The 25,132-nt window shown below is 38.8% G+C and overlaps 2 protein-coding genes across 6 annotated transcripts in view; both read left to right on the forward strand.

Annotated features, from left to right (window-relative positions):
• The first annotated feature begins 703 nt into the window (after nt 1–703).
• LOC145492312 (fibroblast growth factor receptor 1-like) lies at nt 704–21,194 on the forward strand. Its single transcript, XM_081471737.1, has 17 exons — nt 704–1,175; nt 3,306–3,703; nt 3,923–3,953; nt 4,830–5,069; nt 11,159–11,434; nt 11,668–11,712; nt 11,815–11,940; nt 12,570–12,594; nt 12,960–13,168; nt 13,717–13,827; nt 14,162–14,352; nt 14,559–14,681; nt 14,874–14,947; nt 15,326–15,366; nt 16,997–17,093; nt 17,351–17,453; nt 18,204–21,194. Exons 1-17 carry the CDS (start codon nt 1,130–1,132, stop codon nt 18,267–18,269), a joined length of 2,202 nt encoding a protein of 733 aa, XP_081327863.1. The 5' UTR covers nt 704–1,129; the 3' UTR covers nt 18,270–21,194.
• Nucleotides 21,195–23,752: 2,558 nt separating this feature from the next.
• The window catches only part of LOC145492311 (fibroblast growth factor receptor 1-like), a 73,625-nt gene continuing 72,245 nt past the window's right edge, over nt 23,753–25,132 (forward strand). For all 5 annotated transcript variants that reach the window (XR_014049978.1, XR_014049975.1, XR_014049976.1 and 2 more), the window contains exon 1: nt 23,753–24,120. Coding sequence is in view for 1 of the 5 variants with exons in the window: in XM_081471736.1 (XP_081327862.1) it covers nt 24,075–24,120 (46 nt within the window). In the remaining 4 variants the exon portion in view is untranslated. The remainder of the gene's footprint in view (nt 24,121–25,132) is intronic.

Raw genomic sequence — 25,132 nt, forward strand, 5'->3', positions numbered from 1 at the left:
ATATCAATGCACTTCAGCATTACTTGCTAACGAGCCAGCTTAACTCGGGTGTGATACTTGTCCCCAACACTCAGACGGATAATTCTACAAAACAAGTTGAAATACCACAACGCTTGTTTCTTTGCTTAAAAAAAATTCAAGCAATCCATAAACCCATATTCTCTTCCTTGCATTTTATAACATGTGACTTTGAGAGTTTCGTTTTCCTCCTTGCGCTAACCTTAGATGATTGCACTTGTTTCCATTTCCCGTTCGAGGGAGAGCTAAGATTTAACAAAAAAAATTTCATGATCTTTGCATATTATTTTTGAAACACACATATCGAATTAGCTACGATCCTCCAGATACTCGATTATTAATGGACACTCAATGTTGCGTTTTCAGTGAATAATTACTCAATTTTGCTTGGATAAAAAGCAAACCACTCAATAAGTGTAACCACTCAATGGAAATTCTTCGCGAACAGAAAATCAAGGTTCGCGACGAAGGTATTATTTACTCCTCATATACTTAAAGACGATGAAGATGTTCCATTAAGTGCCGCTTCATCTGGCTCACACAGCTACTCAGGACGTTAAGATGGTGGCCAAATATACACCGAGGCATTGTAGAGCAAGTGATTCAGGAAACAGAAATCAAATTAAATTAAATTCAAAATTACATTTAATGAAAGTTTACAAACAAGCAAATCTCTTCGAACAGAGAAATCATACAACCAGAAAAACATACAGGAAGTCAACCTGCTTAGGTTTGATGTCAATACAGAGGATGAGGGTTGGCCATACCACAAAAAAAGCCAAAGTTCAAAACCCGTCACAGCGAAATGTTTTTAAGCACAAGTTCGCGTGCATATCTATTTGGCAATCATTCAAACTGGCAATCATTCAAACCAGATGTTTCGTTTTCAACCGTTGAAGTTTCTATCCTCTCGTTGATATGACCATGACACGTCAAGGTATAGTATTTCGCTCCTGTTTTCAGATTGGTCAATTCCAAAAAGGTGGATAAAGGTATTTTCTTCTGATGGCCCCAAAGTAGAAACTGAGTTTAATACGAAAACTGAGTGGTACATCTTCAACGGAAAAGTCCAAGGAAGTTTTTTGTTGTCTCCCATCTTCATCAGCTCAAGATGATTGTTACCCACTGTATTTTAACCACTTTACTTTCGACGGTTTGTAAGTATACTTGTACTTCTCTCCTCAGTTAAACATGTTTATCGAATTTTAAAAATGGAATTAGTAAATTGAAACACACCAAGGCATCATCATAAATATTTTGAGCCAAACGATGGAGTGAATTCTTCTTGTATCGCTTATAAACATCTTGCTGCTTTTAACAGCTTGTCCTTCCGCAAAAGGTTATAGTCTCACAATTTGTATGTTTACCTAGGTTTTCACCACTGTAGTGCTGAAGAGCGGGCTTTTGTCATAACGCTGGCTAAGCGTTTAGATAAAAACACTCGATTTAGATTTAAGAAAACAAATCAAAGCAATGTACGGCACGCGTATCGCGGGTCTTTAAAAGAATTCATGAGATCAATCCCAGAATGTTCAAAACATCGATATCGGAGTATTATCGACGTGGTGACGTTTGTGTCTCGTTTTCTTGAGTCTGAAAACACATGCTGGACCGGTAAAACGAAAAGAGCATGTACATTGTAATCTTCAAGAAAAGTCAGGCTTGGGAAAACTCTGATGGAACTGATGGTCGGAATAATGGGGTGAATACCGGATGTGGCACAAAATCTTCCCGGGCTGTAACGTTTGCAATAAGTATCAATTCCAGCAATTAACCAGAGTAGGACACTTGGATTATGGGGAGCGGGTTGACAAGTTGGTCAAAACCTAAGCCGTGGTGTAATTGATAATATACAGATTAAGGCCAGCCTTAAAGCGTAGCTCCTGGGCCGGGTTGTTCAGAGCCCGAGTAAGCTAACCCAGGAATCGAAAAGGTAGAATTTCGATTTGAGTTTTCAACTTTGCAATGAGGGTTTCTCTATATTGTTTAGCCTTCTGTTTTGAGTGTAAACTTGAATCACCATATACAAAACAAAGCAGCGAAAAAATTTGTATAGAAGAAAAAGTTATGATTCGTTTAACTTTTAATCCTGGGTTAGCGTTAACCGCCCTCCGAACAATCCTGCCCTGTTTTCAACGAGTCAACCTGACACGATCCCGCAATCCAATCGAAAGCCAGCACTTGGTCAGCGGTCAACTTCAAAAAACGCGTGACCTCGATGAGCTGTAAAGTTGAGCCCGCGATATGGTCACATGATACTGGTCAGCGGATACCTTGTTTTGACAGATGTCAATTGATCATAACATGGATGTCCAATATCAAAGAAGTTCACGGTAAAGCAAGGGTGCATATCTCGTCGTCGTCGTCGCCGCCGTCGCCGTTGTGCGTACGCGCCCACGAACAATACCGCTAGCCATGATAGCCATGAGAAAATCAACTCATGGGTTTCCTTTTCTTTCCTATATGAGTATGGGGTTAGATTCTGCGAAACACTTTGCTGGTCCCAGAGGTTCTCTTTCTTTCTGCAGCCATCAACAACAATGACAACGTTTCCTTGCTCGTCGCACGTTTTCGCCGCCTTGCGGCTCACATTTTATTGAGAAATAGAAAATCACTGGGACCAGGGCTGCAAAAGACCAAAAAAATCAGCAATGCATAAATTTAAACCTTTGGTTGTCTTCTTCCTACAATGTAACAAGTAGATAGAATATACAGATTTAACCAGCCATGGTCACGTGATATTGGTCAGCGGATCCCTTGTTTTTACAGGTGTCAATTGCCACAACATGGATGTCCAACATCAAAGATGTATGCTGTAAACCAAGGCTGCATTCTTTGGCCGACCAATTAGCTGGATGATGGCCGCCATTTTGCATTGCGCGACGTCCTCGTCGTCGTCGTTTGTTCGCGCCCACGAGCAATAGCGCTGGCAATGTTGACCATAAACAATTTTAAAAAAGCAATGGGTTCCTATGTGTCAGTGGTGCTAGTACTGACTCACTTAACATCAATTGACTCGCGGCATCCTTTACTTTGCTACAAACTACATGTTACTGTCCCTGCTCCTTTATTACTCTTTCCTTTTCGCGTTCCTTAGTCTTCCTGTTAAACAAGTTTTCCTTGCGTTGAGTTATCTCCCTTTTATTCCAGAGTCGCTGGTTTTGTCACATTTCCTCCTCTGTTTTTTTCGTCAGTATTGTCTCTGCAAAATCTGTTCTCGTGAGAACAGGATTTTCGCATTTGTAGTATCCTAATAGAACTCACATTATTTTCTTACTTGTTTTCAGTTTTAGATAAAGTCTATGGGTTAAGTTTTGTTACTGAGCCGAACAAAACCACAATGGTATCTACCGGATCTAACCAAACATTCACATGGCAGTTGAATCTTACTGACCAAGAGAAATCAGAGGAGTTGAAAGTTCAGTTTGGTCGTTGGGATAAAGACCAAGACAATGTTAAAGGCGGTTACCTTATGACGTTCATCCAAAAACCGTCAGCAAATGGAAGCGTGGAGTTGTGGAACTTGAAACGTTTACAGTGGGTGGGAGACTTGACACGTGATTATTTTGTGGCCTTTAAACTCTTCGATGCAAAACTTCGTGATTCTGGAGATTATGGGATCAGGTTCCGAGTGGATTTGTTCCCTATACAAACTGCAGAAAGTTGGTTTACACTCTCAGTACAGGTAAAAACGCATTATTCGCCTTATAGTTGATTACAAGGACGAGCTCTGACAGGTTAAATTGAAGTTACTTGGAATCTGCACCGAGAACGCAAAGCAACTGTTGAGTTTTTTCCTACTGAAATTTCTCAGTAATAACAAAACAATGCGCCATTAACACCTTAGGACGTGTAGATTAGACTGGAGGCAAAATAAACACGTACTTGCTGTTTTTCTTTCCAGGATCCACCTCCGTTGCCAACCGAACTACCAGGTGAGACATTTTGCTACAACAATCTTGTTTATTGGATGTAAACACATTGGCCGTTTTCACCCTAGAGACGGACAATCCGTCTAAGACGGGTTATCCGTCCGGCACGGATAATCCGTCTTAGTGTGAAAACGGAACAGTGTTCATTTTAGACGGATAATCCGTCTATTTTTATCCGTCCGATTATCCGTAAGCGACTGCAAATAGCAAATAACTGTGGCTCCTTTCAAATACAACTCAGCACTTTGCCTTTTCGTCCGCAAGCTTCGAGCTCTTTATTTCGTAATTTCCATTGGAAAAGTGCACGTTTTCATGAGCCGCAATACGGCCAATGCTGAACTAGAAACCTTTAGATCCTTATTTATAAAATTAAACTAAAACGCGAACTTCGAAGCAATCGTGCTTCTCTCGAAAGCCAATCGAAACCGAACGGTTAACTCAGTGAAGTTTAGTTTGAGATTGACATTTGTTGCTTCATTAGCCAATCAAATTATTTGAACAATTCCAACAAGGATTGTGACTGGCTTATTTTAGTGTGCTTTATCAGAGAAAAGATGCACGCTGACGCCACTTTTACTCGTTTGGAAAATAAAGTTTGGTTTGAAAATCCAGCCGAAAGTGTGGAGAAATTAATAGATTCTTTGCCTTAAAACAAATAGAGAGGCCCCGAATGTGCTCTGTTCTGTTGTAAAGCACTTAGGAAGCGGTAGAGCACTCAAGAAGTAGGGAGAAACACTCGACTACATCTTGTGTCCCCCCTACACTTCTTTCATGGTCTACCGCTTCCAGCGTGCTTTGCAACAGAACCGGAATACAGTCGAGGCTTCTTTATTTGTTAATTTATTTATCTATTTATCTGTTTATTTCATTTATTTTCAGAACCTCAAAATATTACTCGGGATGTGGAGGAAGGTCATGAACTTAACATCACGTGTCACAACAGGAAGGTAGCAAGTTCGTCCGTCTTATGGACCAGAAACGGTATTCCTGTGCAAACAGGAAAAAGCAAGTTTCTGTACATAAAGAGTGTGAACAGAACACACGCTGGGAACTACATCTGTGTCTCACTGTCTCCTGATGGCAATCATAGTTCACCCATCACTGTTGTTGATGTGTTATGTAAGTTTATTTTATATTTAGATGTTGTGAGAACTGAACAGCTGCCAGAAAAGTCGTTAAATTCGCCAACTCGGAAACGATTGTTTCTTTTTTTGGGGGGTGGGGGGGGGGGGGAGCGTCCCTTATTATTACGACGACGGTCGACGAAACTTGGTCCGATCGATGTGAAAATTATAAACATTTTATTGAATGACGTTTTCTGTGATATTCCAGGATAGAATATCAAGGGAGAAGTAAGTGTTATCAGCCTCAGCCTTCCGCTTCGGCTGACAACACTTACCGACGTTGATTATTCTGAATATCACGTATAACCTAATAATTGCGTTATTATACATTTTTGCAAAAAAATTAGAACATTACTCACATTAAATTGGGATGAAAATCAACCTCACTGAATGAAAATTTCCTTCGTTAATTGTTAAAACTATTGTCTGAGTCTCTCACTTTCCATAAATTCACGTATTCAGATATTGTTTTCAAACTTCGTTGGCAACTATACTTCCGTGGATTTTTGCATATATTTTCCTCGCCAATATTATCTACATTTTCAGTATTTCGCAATCGGAAATGCGATCGAATCGGAAAATCCTTTGTAGCTATGTGTTCGACAGGTGACAAACTATCCAGACTTACCTGTAGCTCACAAAATGGAGATTGAGACTTCGCATATTTACAATATCATTAGTTACTGGAACAAGTTGAAGATGAAAATAATGTAGTTTTACGGCAATCAATATCTCCTTGGAAAAGTAAGACAAAAAAACTGGAAATTGGCAAGACTTTGCTACCAAAAAGCCAATACCAGGGTCTTAAACAATGAGGACTATGGTTCGTGGCAAGTGATATAAAACAATTTTGATTGTTTGATTCCAATAAGTCTTTTTAAACTCTTCCAAAAGTAGGTTAACTCAATAATATTAGTACATTGACCGACAGATAAACACTGAAAGTATCACCAAAATTTGCCTCTTGAAGTTATGTCTTGCCGGAAAACATAAAAGTTGCGTTGATTGTCTCACTGGCGACCCCGAAAACGAGTTTCTTCCTAAGAATTTTACCCAAAATTTTCAAGCAATATTCATTTGGATTAATCACGTGTGGAATGTAGCACACATTGGTTTGCATATTTTAGCTTAATATCGTAATATATTAGGTGGCAGTCCCGCTAAAAGCGGTCCACTCGATTTCGGGACCAAAAATAATTTTCCTTCATTTTTTGTCAGTGAAAAGGGTTTGACACATATATAAAAAAGTACTTTATTATTTTCCAATTCCTTATTTTTGCTTTGCTACGAGCCAAAATTGAATTTTGGCCGAACTGAGGTTGCCGACCGTGATCAGAAAGGCAAAATTCACCGATTTTGTGAAGCGTGCTACGTCGCCTAAAATGCAGCTCACGGAATTTCGTTTTCACACGAATTTTAAGATACATTCACTACTTTGACTGACGAAATATGGAAACTTTCCGAAAAATTCTAAGCTTACCAGCGAGGCTGGAAGACACCCTACTCCGAGGCATTTGATCACCTACTAAAATTTAGCCAAATTTGACGGGGAAAATCTCAGAAGTTGGGTCTAAACGAAGCCTAAAAGCACATCACAGTAAATTTCATTCCTTAATAAACCGTTCTATGAGTTCAAACCGGTGGGTATCTCCTTGGATTGCACGCGAGAACAGATTAAAATCTGCCATAGTCAGTGTGTTTACATAGCTATCGCTCGTGTCAAAGCTCATTTGCATAACCTTAACACCCGGTGAAAATACATCTTCTTCCGTTCAGGTTCGTTTGTTGACCTTCTGAATAGTGGCAAATAGCTTCCTTTAATACTTGTGTACACTCTAGATCCGGTTTTGAGGTGAAGGTTGCGTTAAAGTTGATCAATTCTCAAGACTTGCGAGACTCCAAAAGTAAATAATGGCGCCGGTCTGCAGAAATTAACCGTAGCCGTCGTCCTGACCCTTCAATAAATTCTGCCGCAGAGATAGCACTAGGAGAAGAAGAAAATCGTAAGTTTTCATTTACCGTTTAATGGCAACTGAATCCTGTACTACTGCCAAGACTACTGGGAGCTTGAGGGCTATATGCCCGAATTTGAAGAGCAACAACAACGAACACTTGCTGGTTGCATCGCTGGAAAATGAACCTGAATGAACACGACACACTTGAATGGAACTACGTTTTGCGATGAATGATGGGCTTTACTTCTGTTTTATACTTGATGCTTGTCTTTTAGTATCTTGCACAGCGCATAAAATAAACTTCGGGATCCGTTTATCGGACCGTTTATACAACGAAAGCTGCACCAGCTTCGTCAAAATGTCACGTAAGTTGTAACGTGACCAATTACCTGGGTTTTTCAGCCGTTTGGGTCATAAATAGGGTATCGATTTTGGCCATTTTGGTTATAAATTGGGTATGGCTTTAGCACTCTAGTCTTGAATTGGGTATGTTTCTTAGCAGAAGCTACTTTTAAATCATTATCAATAAGACCTTCAACAAAAGCCCTCCATAACGTATGTTTAGGGCAACTGTGTCAGCCGCAACGGTCATAAATAGACTATCGAATTTTTGGTCAGGTCATGAATAGGGTAGCAGAAAACGCAAATTTTGGTCATAAAGAGGGTAAGGGTTTTGGGAAGTGGGCCGCACACCCCCACTCAACTTTTCTGGAAGTACCCCCCCCCCCCCCTTGGGCCAATTACCAGGGGCCGAGGGCAAATCCCCTACCCCGCGCGCGCCGATCGTTAGATTTGGCAAGATCTTCTCATTTCAATATTGATAATGAAAAAGCCACCCATTAATTTTTTGGACTAGTGCAATCTTTTCGGTATGACCGAACGACGACAAGCGGAGAAATCAAAGACAAACTATTTTTATGGCCAATAATTCTCGTGTCGTCAGAAAAAAATGGGAACGGTAGTAGTCCTATAAACACAAAGTGAGAAATCGGCCTCTCGACATCTGCACGCGCTTCGATATGGACGTTTTTTTGGAAGGTTTCTTGGTCCCATCTTTTGATTTTCTTCCATTGTGTTTTCTATGAAAAACGAGCGGCTGATAACCGGAAATGAAAAGTGAATTTTAGGTCCATGTCTGCTTCCTCCGCCCTCATGTGTTAGCAACTCCCTATATTTTCTGAGGAAAGGTAGATAAAAATTGAAAAGGAGCAATGATTGTCGTCGTTCGGTCATACTGAAAAGATTGCACTAGTCCAAAAAATTAATGGGTGGCTTTTTCATTATCAATATTGAAATGAGAAGATCTTGCCAAATCTAATGATCGGCGCGCGCGGGGTAGGGGATTTGCTCTCGGCCCCTGGTAATTGGCCCAGGGGGGGGGGGGGGATACTTCCAGAAAAGTTGAGTGGGGGTGTGCGGCCCACTTCCCAAAACCCTTACCCTCTTTATGACCAAAATTTGCGTTTTCTGCTACCTTATTCATGACCTGACCAAAAATTCGATAGTCTATTTATGACCGTTGCGGCTGACACAGTTGCCCTAAGTATACGTTATGAAGGGCTTTTGTTGAAGGTCTTATTGATAATGACGAAAAAGTAGCTTCTGCTAGGAAACATACCCAATTCAAGACTAGAGTGCTAAAGCCATACCCAATTTATAACCAAAATGGCCAAAATCGATACCCTATTTATGACCCAAACGGCTGAAAAACCCTACCCTTTGGGGCCTCAAATACAAATACCTATATAGCCCATATAAGGGAGTACCCCCCTCCCGGGTAATTGGTCACGTTACTGTTACACGCTCAACTCAGACGAAAACAACGTTTTCTTAAAGCACAAACTCCGTACTTTTGGTATAATCTCCGAGCACATGTTTTTCACTCTCCAAAACCAAATCCCAGCATACATTGCGGTACGTGAGCTCTTAGTCACACACTCAACATAACATGTCACGCACCTACGTTACAACTTGTGTGACATTTTGACGAAGCTGGTGCAGCTTTCGTTGTATAAACGGTCCGATAAACGGATCCCGAGGTTTATTTTATGCGCTGTGCAAGATACTAAAAGACAAGCATCAAGCATAAAACAGAAGTAAAGCCCATCATTCATCGCAAAACATAGTTCCATTCAAGTGTGTCGTGTTCATTCAGGTTCATTTCCCAGCGATGCGACCGGCAAGTGTTAGTAAGTAAGTAAGTAAAGACTTTATTTAAAGAGGGTAGCACTAAAATAGTATAAAAATACTAACAAACCAGTGACCCTCTAAAAATTATGTACAATACGGATGTTAAAACATCAAGCATAAAACAGAAGTAAAGCCCATCATTCATCGGAAAACATAGTTCCATTCAAGCGTTTGTTGTTCGTTGTTCGTTGTTGTTGCTCTTCAATTTCGGGCATATAGCCCTCAAGCTCCCAGTAGTCTTGGCAGTAGTACAGGATTCAGTTGCCATTAAACGGTAAATGAAAACTTACGATTTTCTTCTTCTCCTAGTGCTATCTCTGCGGCAGAATTTATTGAAGGGTCAGGACGACGGCTACGGTTAATTTCTGCAGACCGGCGCCATTATTTACTCTTGGAGTCTCGCAAGTCTTGAGAATTGATCAACTTTAACGCAACCTTCACCTCAAAACTGGATCTAGAGTGTACACAAGTATTAAAGGAAGCTATTTGCCACTATTCAGAAGGTCAACAAACGAACCTGAACGGAAGAAGATGTATTTTCACCGGTGCTAGGGTTATGCATATGAGCTTTGACACGAGCGATAGCTATGTAAACACACTGACTATGGCAGATTTTAATCTGTTCTCGCGTGCAATCCAAGGAGATACCCACCGGTTTGAACTCATAGAACGGTTTATTAAGGAATGAAATTTACTGTGATGTGCTTTTTAGGCTTCGTTTAGACCCAACTTCTGAGATTTTCCCCGTCAAATTTGGCTAAATTTTAGTAGGTGATCAAATGCCTCGGAGTAGGGTGTCTTCCAGCCTCGCTGGTAAGCTTAGAATTTTTCGGAAAGTTTCCATATTTCGTCAGTCAAAGTAGTGAATGTATCTTAAAATTCGCATGAAAACGAAATTCCGTGAGCTGCATTTTAGGCGACGTAGCACGCTTCACAAAATCGGTGAATTTTGCCTTTCTGATCACGGTCGGCAACCTCAGTTCGGCCAAAATTCAATTTTGGCTCGTAGCAAAGCAAAAATAAGGAATTGGAAAATAATAAAGTGCTTTTTTATATATGTGTCAAACCCTTTTCACTGACAAAAAATGAAGGAAAATTATTTTTGGTCCCGAAATCGAGTGGACCGCTTTTAGCGGGATTGCCACTTAAATTGCAAAGCAGTTTTTGAGTGTCCCTTATCATGAAATTTATGAGTGTCCTATTGAATCAATGCAATTAAACTTAGAAAGAAAACTGAGTGCATTACCAAGTTCCAGTGGTCAAAGTTTCAAAACACTATCAAGCTGTTTTCAAAATTTTGAAAAAGTTTTCAAATTGAAAGTACTCTACATTCTAATGAGAGTGATGATCTATTAAATAAGAAAACCTCTTGTTCTCGGGATCACGGAAAAGAAAGTTGGGACTGAAACGTTTTTGACCGCACAAATCTTGGTTTGAGTTTGAAGCACTTTCTTCAAAATAGAATTTATCCTTCGGTCCATCTACTATTATTATAAAACAACGATTTGAAACGTTTTGCGATTTATTTGAAATAAAACATACAATTTTTATTCTTTATCTTTGCATAAGACATTAGTGTCAGCCCTTTTTACAGCGAAGTCAGTTTACCTGAGCTGTTTGTGTATTGTTTCCATAAGAATATCAATTGTTGTTGATATTTTGCTGAAGTCAAAATTCCCTGGGACTCATCATTCGTTTGTAAAAGCAGTATTACACTATGTAAAAATATCTTACTCAAGTAAATTAATTTTTTTAGATGTAGCCTGATTACAAAACTAGAAAACTCTCTTGTTTGTAGATTTGCAATTAAATTTATTTGTTCGTATTCGCAGGCCAATGTTTTCCTTGTTAAGGCTGTAAAAAAGATGATAGATAATGCATTGCATTGGATGATGCAATTTGAAGTTATGTTAATAGCTACAAGTGAACTTGTTTTCAGATGCACCGGGCATTCATTTACCTCACAATAAGCACGTGTCGATGGAGTTGCTAAGAGGCAATTCAACGACGCTTAAGTGTGTAGCTGCTGCAAATCCTTTACCGACGTTTACTTGGCGTAAAGGGAAACATGAGATCAGTGACGGTTTCAACAGTACCTGGAACTCAAGTTCTTTGAAAGTCACTCCTGTAAGTAATGGTGACTTTACAAGCTATGTGTGTACAGCAAAGAACCGGCTTGGATGGGATTCGGCAACATTCGACTTGCAGGAGAAAGGCAAGTGTACTTGTCACAACTTCAAAATGTTTCCCAGGTTTTACCTCTTTACAAGGATAGAATTTACAGTAAGACGGATTTTATATGAGCTCGGAGACAAAGCGTAGAATTTCGTGTTCCCCGTGTTTTGATCGTGATCGACTATACTAAGTACAAGTGATAGCAAACGTTTTTTGGCCAGTCAGAGCTAGAACAGTGTCCGATCTTTACAGCAACATTTATTAAATTTATAGGGTTACAAGAAAGTGATAAAACGGCAGCTTCCGCACAACTGAAAGGTAAATGTAAGATTTACAATAATCCTTCATACACCTGGACACATGTTGCATATACTGCACAAACAACATGGATTACAGATGTTTTTTTCGTTTTCCAAATAGACGCCGAAGACACAATCACCCAGTACCTGCCAATCATCGCAGTTGTAGCCGTAATCGTGATTTGTGCTTTGTTAACTCAACGATTCCTAGCTAAGAGATCCAGACGCCAGGTTAAGCATCATAAAAGTAAGTAACGTCTAAAATGCAGACCATTTAAAAACAGATTGTTTTTGGTACAATTGCTGTCGCGGTTTCCTCTGATATTTCGTTTATGCAATTTCAGCCTGATTCACCCGGGGTCTTTAACTTACGACGAAACCAACGCCATTCTTGTTAACATGAGGGGGTGTTATGTTCTGATATACTAATGCTTTGTTCATTTTATCACGTTTTATGTAGTCTGCAGTGCAGACGCTTTCCGTGTGTTCACGAGTTATGAGTATTAGTTCGCGATCGAGAAGATTCACCGCCATGTTGGCTTACTCCTCTTTCGGCCTAACTCGTACTCCAGAGGACGACTTTTCGTCTCTCCCCAAGCCTCTTCCGAGTTCTAATCTAAGATGGCGCCCGTTTGATCAGAATGCGCTCGCCCGCCAAAATACGCCTACACTGCAGGTTAGGTTTCGTGCTAATTCTAAGGATATCTTAAATTCATTCAGCTGATTGCAGCGAAAGCGCGACAAAACTCGCATTGGAAATCACGACAAAGGCCTAAAAGGCCTCCACGTTATCATTACAAGGGAAAAATTAATGGTGATTGTTAGCCAATCTTGACTATTGTTATGACTCATGTAAACTTAATTTTCCCATTTCAGATGACGATGCCGAAGGGAATCATGCGTATGTATTTCTAAAATTAAACTGAACACGTCATTAGTTTGATTCTCAGTTACTTTAAGAAATATATCCTACTTTACGTAGGTTTTTGGTTTCTTTAATCTGAGTATTATGTAAATGTTCGTGCTCTTTACTTTTTGAAATGAGTATAAATGTCACCAAAAAAGGTACATGATAATTACACGAAACGGAGAGGTGAACGTATGAATATGTATTCTGACCTATTGTGAAAAAATAGCACGTCTGACGCCGACCAGTTGTAGCATTAAACTTTACTTGATTCTACTATCGTTCAGTTTCTTCAAAAGAGTTCATATAAAAGTGAAATCTAGACAAGAGTAAATTCGATATTTGTTTATTTTTCTTAGTGCATCATTTGAAACGGATTCTAACGAGGTGAACTTTCTCGCATTAAACCCATCATTCTCTGGAGATATTGAATGGGAAATACCGCGAGCAAACCTGAATATAGAGAAGGTGATTGGTCGTGGTGCTTTTGGCGTGGTATCACGTGGGTTGGCCCTGGACTTGCCAGGGAAACCAGGATGGACTGTGGTGGCAGTAAAGAGCATTCAAGGTCATTTGTTTTATTATGTTATCTCCCAATATCTAAAACTAAAGTCATTATTTTAGGTTTTTCCGCGCTCTTAGATCGGGTCAAGTTTGTAGCAGACTAAGAAGCAACAGTTTCTTAATTATGCAAAATATTTACTAATAAAGCGAGCTTTAACGGAGTGTTGTAAAGCCGAAACCGAAGTAAGCACTCGGTCGCAAAGGACACAGGAAATCAAAAGAACCAATGAAACCAATACATTTAGCGGACCCGTCGTTTGAGAAACGTGTGCGAATAGCCATTTGCTTTGCTTTCACTCTGGATTAGACGACAAAGTGGCGCGAGTTTTTTTCGGCCAATAGCTTAGCGTAGAAATGCAAAAGCCACAGAAAATGCAGATCATTTTTGACTCCAGTTAATACCGCTGTACTATAAAATGCAGCGCAGCCGATGTGATTGTGTCCAAAAAGTCAGTATGTCCTGAAGATAAGAAAATTATAGTTACACTAAATTATGATTTCCTTATGAACCTACAAATGTAACTGAGCTACATATTAACTTTTGTTGAACAGAGGACGCCTCGGAAAAGGAGAAGAGAGATCTGCTGTCAGAGATGTCAGTTCTCAAACATCTCGACCCTCATCCTCATGTTATATGCCTTTATGGCTGTGTCACCACTGAAGGTGAGATTCATAGGGTGGGTGTAATCATTAACATTTTAACTTTGTGACTATTCATTCTTTCATTTTCCATTGCTTCCATTCCATCCATCAACGTTTTGGCCTGGTATATTGTAAGTTCTTTTCTTATATTAGCTATCTATAGCCTGGAATATGTCAAGTACTATTGTAGTCTGGTACTTCTTTAAAATTTTAGTTTGAGTCCTTTTAAATTTCACGCGATTTTGAGACCAGTCTGCGTGTCACGGTATAACTAGGACAGCGTGCCTGGCATGCTTACACAAACTCTGGTCGACGACAACTATGTGATGAGTTTAAGTCGTATTGAATTTGCTAGCACGGCCATTGGTAGTGGTTGAGTACGCTCAGTATGGTGACGTCCTTGGATACCTGAGGAAGAGCCGAGGGGTCCGCGATAACTACTACAGTGATCCATCAGTACAACCTCGAACCAGCCTCACTTCCAAGCAGCTGCTAAAGTTCACTTGGGAGATCAGCGATGGTATGGACTATTTGTCAAAGAAAAAGGTAATCAACTGACTCTAAGTTTTAGATTTCCACCAAAAAGTTACTGTCTTCTCAACAACGGTCACAAAAGTATTGAACAATTCTTGAATTGACTTTAATTTGCTCAACTTCTTTGTTAACTCAGTTGAGGTATTTTTACGGAGGGAGACAATGACATAAGAGATTTTATTGAAAATAAACTGAGACATTTTTGGTTTATTATTCAGATAATCCATCGCGATCTGGCCGCTAGGAACGTATTGGTAGGTGATGAAGAAGTGTGCAAGATCACCGACTTTGGCATGGCCAGAGATGTACACGAAGAAGACATCTATGTGCGAACTCATGAGGTGGATTCTTGTTAACATCTTTTAACGTAACTCTCCAATTTAATTTTAAAAAAAGCTTGTTGCTAAAGGATCAAAGTAGTGTTATTCGATTCTGTTATACCACCATATTTGTTATGTTGATCGGCCATTACTATCGCGTCAAGTTCCTCTTGGACAGCGAATGTTTTTGTTAACTTTGTAATCTTATTCTAGGGACGTCTGCCAATAAAATGGACTGCACCTGAGGCTTTGTTCGGTAGTGGCGCATACACTACTGCTAGTGATGTGTAAGTTTCTTCCTAACGTGGTCTTTTTTTTCCATTCTATTTGCGACTGTTTACAGCAAGACAAGAGGTTAGGATAGTCTCCTGAGAAGGCTAATGCTCAAGACCAGTTAAAAATTTACTGAAATATGCATAAGTAGTCTGTTCCGTCGTTTAACGAAAGAAGAGTTATATTTCTTGGATTATTGAAAACTCGCCACTATTTGAGTGAAAAAAAAATTGAAACTCCGTGAATTTTTCATTATTAGTATTTGTGTTATTGGAGTAACCTTGATACTAAGCTAAAGCATGTCGCTAACGTTTCCAAGCCCGCAGTAGTCCAGACAAAAGAAATACCATTCTTCATTCATATTTACAAACCGTAAATTCCTCTTTCTTAAGGTGGAGCTTTGGTGTTGTGATGTATGAAATCTTCAGTGTGGGTAAGTTAGACTAAACCTGTTTTAGCCAGCGCACCAGCAATAATATTAGGAGGTAATGGAGTTTATTCCTGAATTACTCGAACTCTTAACTATGCATGGTTTTCAAAAAAAAGTTACAAATGTTGTCATTTGCATAACCCGCGCGAAGGTCAAACTATTTAAGCATGGCCGCACGGACTTGGATTGGTTTCTACACCTGTGATTTTACGAGTAAGTTAATTCCAACAACTAACAGGTAGAAGAGAGTTTCAGGAATTCCTTTTTGGTAAGTTGGCTATGCTGAAAACTCTCAACAGTAGAATTCTACTCGTTCAGTACCGCAAAAACTGCAATCTAATTGTCTGAGTAAAATCAGCCATTCGTTTGCAATGTATGACCGGTGATGTTTTCCAGTCTTTTCAAAGTTTCGGAGGAACTTTTAGAAGCAGCACTGAGTAATTTATTCTAGAGAAGACTAATAAAGGGACATTTACGATTACTCGACTTTCAAAACTCACATCTGATGAGCTTGCATAGACGACTGAGAGTTTTGAATGGCAATTGAGTCGGCGCAGATCGTCGGTGCTATTTTGCTAAAGCGTGAAGTTTAAAGTCCGCTTTTTACTAGCGCAGAAGCACAGGCATAAGCTACATACGTAGACACATGCGCAATAGAGTTCTTCTATGTAGTGCCTTTTGTTGGGAAAATTTCCAAACAAAAGGCGCGAATAGGCCACGTTCGATATATCAATATTCTAACATGGCTCCGAGGCTTTCGGGTCAAAATTGTAAAGTTTTTAAGTTTCTTTCTTTAGCTTGTCAATTCCCAAAAGAGACTTGGATACAAAGAAAACAACACCAAATATAGAAGTTTGTCCTGAAAGCCTCAGAGCCATGTAAAAACATTGATATATCGAACGCATCAGGTTATTTCAGCTAGTGCTCATACTTATGCGTTAGTTAAAACCCACCTTAATACTGCTCAGAGAAACACTGAAAAACGTTTTTGAAGGAAATTGAAGTAATTAGACTATTTGCTCGAAGGGTCTAATTGTTTTAGTATCACCCAACTAGTCGGACAGAAAAGGTAATAATAAAGTTAGCAAGTGCAAGTTGAAGAAATACTTATTTGGGAATAAAACGAAAGAAAGCGTCACGCTCGATGGCGCCAATTTCGCTACTCGATGACTATTACTAATAGTCCCCTAGTAACGTAGTCAATCAAAATGCAGGATTTGCATTAGTCCACTAGTTGGGTGATACTAATAGGCGATAGTTGCTGAGGCTGAAGGCCTTGTCAGCAAGATATATTATCACCTCATAGAAATCTAGAATTTATGATGTAAGTGTTAAATTGCAATGCACTGTGACGTCAGTCAACCCAATGTCACTGTATTTCGCGCCGGTGAGATTTTCCTTAAAACTCGTTCGCGAAGCAGCAGAAAGTGTCCCATGGAACTCTTCTTAGATACAAGTTTGAGCGTGTTAGAATAGCAAAGAAAACTACAGCAAGGTGCACCAAATTGCATCAGAGACGACGGGAAAGTTACTTTGATCACATTACCACGCGTCTTGTGTCTACTGACTTCGGGTTTCAAAATATTTCTAATAGATACAAAATTAAAACAAATTATAATTTCTTTTTGTTCAGGAGGTGACCCGTTTCCTGGTGTGTACATGAGAGAGATTCCTGCCTTGTTAAAGGAAGGCTACCGGATGGCATGTCCAAAATTTGTCAGCCCAAAACTGTACGTACATTCTTGTGTTCAGTAGAACTAGCTACGCTAAGAGAGAGAGGTCCATTTCTCTATTTTCCAACACTCTGTTTGCCCCATAAAGTTTGCAAAAAAATTTTCTTCGTGAAATACCCTTGGGAATATCACGACTTCCCAAGAGCATTTTACAACAATAGTTTATGCAAAATTTGGGGAGCAAACAGAGTGTATTATGTGGAGTTGGAAAATAGAGAATAGGTTTAATTGATAAAATCTCCCATACTAAACAGGTACAACATTATGATGCAATGCTGGAAGAACAATCCCTCTGAAAGACCGAGCTTTGAGGTTCTACGCTCCCTGTTACACGGCATGATCAGGGACGAAGAACAGGTTAGAATTAGTGGATAAACGGCTTACTGTTCGAACAATTGCAACATGTAAAAAAGAGCGGACGACCGACCTCACTAATGAAGCATGGTCAGTTTGGCAGAGAAAGAGACTATCTGAGCATTTCTTAGAGCTAAAAGAAAACAGCTATTATAAGGAAATGATCCCAAGGCGTGATTATAAACCAAGTGATGAAAACAATGGCAATCCAGTTGGTCTTCGTATGGTGATTGTCCATATATTGATTGATGTGGAAATATACTCCTGACTGGAGCTGTAGTTATATCTTCAGGATTTTCAGCGCCATGAGAAGAACTGTTCGCTCTATGATATATGGTGATTACTTCTGTATGGTTTCCTTGCTAATCTGATTGATCAAATTTTTCGTAAGGTATCAAAACTGATTGGTTTGTTCTTGTCGAATTTTTTTCCTACATTTCAAAGGTAAACGATTAAATTGTTGTCAAGAACTTAGAACTTAAATGCTGCTATTGTGTTTTGGCGTTAATTGTTTGACAATTCCTTTTTATCACATCATTCGTAGGTAAATAAATAGTAGGAAGGGAAGAAAATACAGGTAAAAGAAGTGGGAAAACTGTCTTAATCCTTTTAAATTTCAATTTCTTCCTTCTCCATTCCAGATCGTACCCGCGGTACATACCGTTGAATGCTACACACCTTAAACCTGGTATTAAGCGTAGTAGTCTCGCTCTATATTTTTTTTATATTTCTTTGGTTATTTTTGTTGGTTAGGAATATGTCAACTTGGCGCAGTTGTTATACGAAAATGTTCTGCCCAGCGGCTGCTCGGAAGATTAGATAAATGGAAACAGAGGCCCACTATCAACTGATATGGAGCACATGGTTTTCCTAGTAAACATTACTAGTTAAAGAGAGAGAAGAGTTGTCACTTGAATTAAAATTGCAAGGAAGACTAAGGTTATTCTCTACATTGCTTGTTAAACCTGCCACCGAGTCTATGCCAGAAAAGCTGGCTGTGATTGTTGCGGGCTTCGTTACTCTTTTTACGAGGAAAACAGCCAGAAATGATAACGTAACAAATTTTAATAGGTAAATGAATTGAAAACAGTATTATAATTGTTTTTGTATTCATTACCGATTTCTCTGACAAGTTCCGTCAGCAAGCATTGTCTGCAAGTTACACCATACATTAGGTATAAACTGCCATTTGCGATTATTTTTTAAAGCACTAGTTAACACTTGTTGTAATTAAATTGAGTGTGGCCGTTAAAGTTGCACATAAAAGTATATATTATATTATCTATATTTTCACTCCAGAATTCTAGTTTAGGTGTCCAAGACATAGGGCCGAACGAGATGGTGGGTGGAAAAGGCTAAATAAGAGTTGATACTTGTATGAAGAGGACAGTTTTATGTATTACAGACGTAAAACAAGCAAGAACTGAAAGTATTGGTGCTATTAAGAAAATGATGATAATTGAGCAACCAATTTATGATTTGTTGCGATGATTATCAGTAATCCTCATAACTTACTATTAGCGATAGAATACAGGTATACGTGTTGCAATAGCAAAAAGGCCGGAAAATAACTCCCTACCTGTTGATTGCAGTAATCGAGGACAACTGCATTGTGTTACTTGATATTGAGTATGTATTCAATCTTGCTAGATCTCGCGTTGTTCAACTTAACACCAAATTTATATAAAATTTGAAAACAGTCAAATTCAGAAAACCTGAGACTACCACTACCTCTCTCATTCACAAAAAGTTCTACCGATGATCTCATTCACCTCTTTCTATGACATGAAAAAAATCAAACTCTTTTGGCAAACTTTGACTTCAAAATTTCTGTTGATACCACAGAAGTATCCGATGGACAACACCGTATTTCTGGGACTGAAATTTGATACTTCGCAGTTTTCTCTCCACGTAAACCTCTGTTTTCTTTGAGTGAAACACTACATATGGTGCTGTAGGTCTCACAAAAAAATCCACACCTAACAAAGTTTCTGGTACTACTTAATCACAATATAATATTGAAACCTACGTGGATCCAATTTGAAAAAATGGGTTCCTGTAATCTCCATCTTTAACTCTAACTAGACCGTCAGTGCTTTCATAAGTCGCACTACAGTGGAACCTCCCGTAAGCGACCACCCAAAATGTCAAGCCTAGGTTATCGCTAACGAGAACTTAGACCATATCGGGTCACAATTTTGCCTCATTAGCATAATTATGGTAAGACTTACCCCATTCGGCATTGCCCATCTAAACCCATTTAATAACTTTTAGAAGCCACAAAGCTGTTTAAGCTTTCCAAAATTAGGTATTCAGAGTATCAGGGTTCGTTTCTGATAAATTACCTAATAAGGCGAACGGAACAACTCTCACAATAGTTACAATTGAATCTTAAATGCTGTCTAAATGTAAGGGAGAACTGAACATGAACTAATAAGGGTTGGATTGCTAGCTTAAAATTTGACAGTCCTTTTATATCACTGGTGACTTACATATTAACAAGCGTAACAAAACACTCGACCTAGACCCCAAAAGAGTCCGTACTTTTTGTGTTGGTTGGTCGTACGATTGCACGAGGTGTTCCGGAATAATTATCCTGAACAGTTAAAAGAAAACAGTATTACAACTTAGAAAGTAGCTTTTTTTTAAAATTGAAAATTAAGAACCAATGAGACTTAGTTTTTCTTTTCTTATCCTGTTAATTTTTTTGTCAATATAGTATTACTCGATAATATTTAGTCATGCAAGTCTCCTGAGTATTCATAATATAACTGAAAGTAACGTTAGAATTGTAAGTAGATTATTACTGTAAGTCAGTTTGCGGTATGGTAAGTAATGCGGGTACTGCCAACTTGCTGGTAATGTTAGTATTGTAAGTAATATTAGTATTGTAAACAACAATGGTGTTGTACGTAGACCAGTAAAGTTAAATATTCAAGAAATGAGTACAATCTTCAACGAACCAAACCCCTGTAACTCCAGTTTCAATGGGATCACCTACATAGCTGGACCAGAATAATATAGAGAAAGGATTGTTTTCATTACTGAGACTAACAGAACCAACAAGGCCACTCTTCTTGTGTAGATGTTTGCGGAACTAACAATATTGATTTATCTTTCCCATAAATCCTTCAAAGTAAGCCGTGTTGAATTGTAAATTAACACGATACATTGTTGCTGAATAAAAGGTATCTCGGCAGCTCTAGTTACGAACTGTGTGGATATCACGTTAGTTTAACCTGGGAGTTAACAAAATATACAACAGGCAGAATTATTATCAGGTATGGACACTGATATTAATATCCGAGGGTTCTAATAAGCTCTAGGGACAATAAGTAACCTCAGGCACAGAAACAACAGAATTTGCAATGTCTTCAAAGTCAAAGAAAATAATATCTTGTTGCCCAGAGAATAGTGCCACACCATTCAAGCACGCATACAAACCCCATCCCCGCTCATACAAACCCCAGCCGCTGCCAGGTGCCTCCGTCTGTGGTGCAGTGGTGTCAATTAGGCTGTGTAAACGTAGTTACAACAGATCTGATGTTCCGCTTTTGAGTTCCATTTCAGAAAGATTAGCTTCCCAGTACTAGCTGTGCTGATTGCAAAGGGATAATCATATAGTCTCGTTTTCTTTGAATCGTTAATTTTATATCTATCTGCTGCGGGACAATTTTCATCGTAACAAAGATGTCCTTTACTGAGTTTAGAAAGTCTAGTTTCTTGGTAGTAATTTTAAGCAATGGTTCCTGTCTTCATTATTTATTGCTGCAGCTGTCAGCAATCTATGAAGAGTATCCCCAACTGCCGGATTGGGGACAGTTCTCAAATTCCTCAATGTCGTAAGAGTACTATTTTAAACATCTAAAGGAATATGACAGATGCAAAGTTTTTCAATACCTTAATAAGAGAAAAACATGACACATCTTTTTATTAACTCTTAGCTTACCTAGAACGAGGAAATGGGAACAAGTGCAATTAATCTAAGGTTAGCAAAAAGAGAAAAATGGAATTCTCAATTTCAGACATTAGATAAAAAGTTTAAAAAAAGAAGATGGGTTTTATGGATTGTTTTCAATGTTTGTTTAAAAAAAGCTGTTGTATTCCATGCTGCTTTTTACTGTTTTGTGCAGGTGCAAATTTTTAGGCGGAGTGGAGGGAAACGTATCGCAAAATAACTCGCTCGTCAGCAAGTATAGCTGAAGTGCGGCGGCATACAAAGACAACATTTGTGCTCTGGGAATGGTTCGGTTATTTGAAAGGAAACAGTTGATTAAGCAGCTGGTCTAAATTTTTGCAAAATCAGACATTTTTTCTTTCAATTTTAGGAAACAAGTCAGAGAGCACGTATATATATATATTTCCCAATCGATAAATTCCTAAAGTCATAGAATTACTAAGGTGTTGAAAACACTGAAACAAAATGAACGCAACGGACGACGTGTCCATCAGTTGTCGATCAAGGTCGATCAGTTTCGATCAACATTCATGTCGGTGATTTAGTTATACAGCGGTGCAGCTATGACTGAACATGTGCAAACTGAAATAAGCAGTTGTCTTAAACGCAGCGTACACTGTGTCAATTGCGCTGTGTTAACATGGAGCGAGTTATTCTTGATGTATTTCATTTAGCCAAAACGTACACATGCGCATGGAGTAACTGGTTCCTAATACTTGAAAAAACTATGGTACGTTTTCAGCGGTAAGTTTTACCTTGGATAAAAAAGCAAAACTACTTATCAGACCTTGCAGGAAAGCACGAATTTAAACATCTTCGAAAAAAGATACTGGTTCACAGCAATTAAAGGTATTAAAACACACTTGAGTGACCTGTATGCCGCCACTATGTTGGCTTACAAACCTTTTCAGGACGCCAAGATAGCGGCTATATACACAACGAAGCATTTAAAAATTTTGCTGATGAAGTCAAATTAAAACCACTCTATTCTTTGAAAACAAGAAACAGTTTAACAAATAGATTCCATGTTGCCTTACATCTGTTCAGTAATAGATCACAAATGACGTCAAAATGTGGTAGGAACAAATAAGTGGCTCACCAGGCGATAGCTGACTGTGTCACTGATGTTCTTACCACATCTTTGACATCTTCTGTGATCTATTACTGAACAGACGCACGGCAACATGAAATCTATTTGTTTTATATAATAAAGAAACAACAGAAAAAGCTTTTTCATTTTAAAATCGTTCCACAAGACTCGAAAGCCGGCCTTTGCCCACATTGGCGAACACGAGAAAAAGCCATTTGACGTAATCTATTGCCTATACAAAATGAAGCAATCTCATTGGTTGCTATGCATAGCAAAGAATTGTGATTGGTCCAGGAAAAGCAAGCCACCGTCAAAATCGCTACTCGTGGAATGAAAACTTACAGCGAAAGCAGAATTGAACTGCGAAATATACAAATCATAAAGAAAATGTCATCAGGGCAGAAAAGCTTGGATGTTGTCTCAAATATTGCAGGAGTTGAAAAAATACGCTTGGAAAACTTGTGGTTGTGGTCAACACTGGAGGCCTTTCGATTCGATTTTTGGATGAAAAGAGCGTTAGTGACGGTGAAAATTTGTGTCCTCTGTGGTTGGTGATTCTCAGATCAGTTTAATATATTGTTGGAGACACCTTATAGCTGGGATACAGTTGACCGTGAGCTGTAGTGAGCTCTACTTTTCTCTCTACTGTGCCCTGAAACGGACAGGACTTAAGCATATGTGTTTATTTAAACTGATGATGTTTTGATGATGTTTAATTCCTGAAATAAAACTGTGTCAACAATCATTTTGAAACTGAGAAAAGTTAAATTTTTAAATGAATTAATGGCATAAGCATTTTGCTTATTGGTTTTGTTAAATTCGAGACAAAGCAATGGTTTCTTACCTTCAAGTAATTTCAAGACCAATTTTGTGTTTGGTTTGGTCTCGCTTGACTGCGACTGAGACTGCTCGAGTATTTTTTCTGAGTCATTTTCTAGAAAAGAAACGGCTTTTTCTTTCTTCTTCTAGACTCGCGTGCCTGTTCAATGCCTCGACAAGACTTTTTTGTGCCTTATCTTTCCCCAGTCACGTAAAATAGCATCTAAATTCTCAAAACTTTCCGCCATTTTAAACACAGAAGGAAAAACTTTGAAATGATGACGTTAATCGTGCGTCTGTCCTCTAATAGATCATAGGCGAGAACCAATCAAACTGCGAGAATAACTTGGGTTATGATATAAAAAATCATACCACCACATATTCTGAAAACTGACAAACGGGAAGTCTAGAACACAATTAGATTTATTGCAAATACACAAAAAAGCGAAATTTCAAAAACCATCATTTCGAAACGTTTTTAAGAACCAAAAAAGGAATATATATTTATTTGGAATGTGATCCAACTTGGCTATTATTCAAATCAGATGTTTCATTTTCAACAGTTGAAGTTTGAAGTATCCTTTGTGATGCTGATCCCGGTCGATCAATCCAAGAAAGCTGTAAAAAGGTATTTACTTCTGGTGGCCAGCTTTTCAATGTAGAAATTGAGTTTAACTCAGGCACCAAGTGGGCCATCTTCAACAGACAAGTCCAAGGAGGGTTTCTTTTAATTACTTCACATCTTCATCAGCTCAAGATGATTGTTATCTTCCATGTTTTAACCACCTTACTTTTGATGGTTTGTAAGTATACTGGAATTTTGATCTCAGTTAAACATCTTTATCGAGTAAAAATCGCATCGTCAAATTAAAACAGGTCAAGGCAGTATCACAAATATTTTATGCAAAGCGGTTGTGTTTTTGCAGTATTACATAAACAGACTGGTTCTACTGCATTCAGTAGATTGCCCTTTGTGTTATAGTGGTTTTCTTCACTATAATGCTAAGCAGGGGGAGTGGGGCGGGGGGGGGGGGGGAGGAGGGCGTTGTAATGACCAAGGCTAACTGGTTAGATTAAAACACTTCACCTATATTGATCGCATAACAGTAACAAAAAAAGATCAAAGCAATGTCCGGCGCGCGCAACGTGAGTCTCGAAACCAAAATCTGCGATATCAGAATGATTAAACCAAAGTATTCATTAGCGTAGTTACGCTTGTTTGTTCTTATTGGTTCGTTTTTTTGTTTGCAAAACGCACGCCCAGCTCAGATAATGGGGTGAATGCGATATCGCACAAAATTATTAGGGGTTCTAATTTTTGCACACAACATCCCAACACTCGGTAAATGAAGAGCGGAATAACAAGTGTTAAATCCCAAGCCATGTTGTTACTGCAATTGCACCGGATCGGACTCGCTGAAAAGGGAAACAAAGGCATTCCCTGCATGAAAAACTTGCCACTCCTCATCGAAGAAAGTTAGATCTCACGAGACACTACCCTGGTCCCGCTTTGCTTACCACATTTGATTGAAAAGTAGAAAAGGGAAAACCAAGGCTGGAAGCGGGGTTACGAAGCTCAAAAGAATTGTCAATGCGAAAATAATTTTAAACACCTAAAGCCAAGTGCAAGAATCTGTAGTATAAATACCCGGCTCAACAACTAATCAAAAGCCTCTCAGCATGGTTTATATTTCTTAAAAGTTTTAAGTAAAAGTTTTAAGTAGCATTAGTAATTGAATTTTATTCCAAGTGACGCTAGTAATCGTAGTGTAAGTTAGTTGTCGTATTGTACTGTAAGTAGTGTAAGCATTTGTA

The sequence above is a fragment of the Orbicella franksi genome, chromosome 7, assembly GCF_964199315.1.
Source record: "Orbicella franksi chromosome 7, jaOrbFran1.1, whole genome shotgun sequence".
Lineage (NCBI taxonomy): Eukaryota > Metazoa > Cnidaria > Anthozoa > Scleractinia > Merulinidae > Orbicella > Orbicella franksi.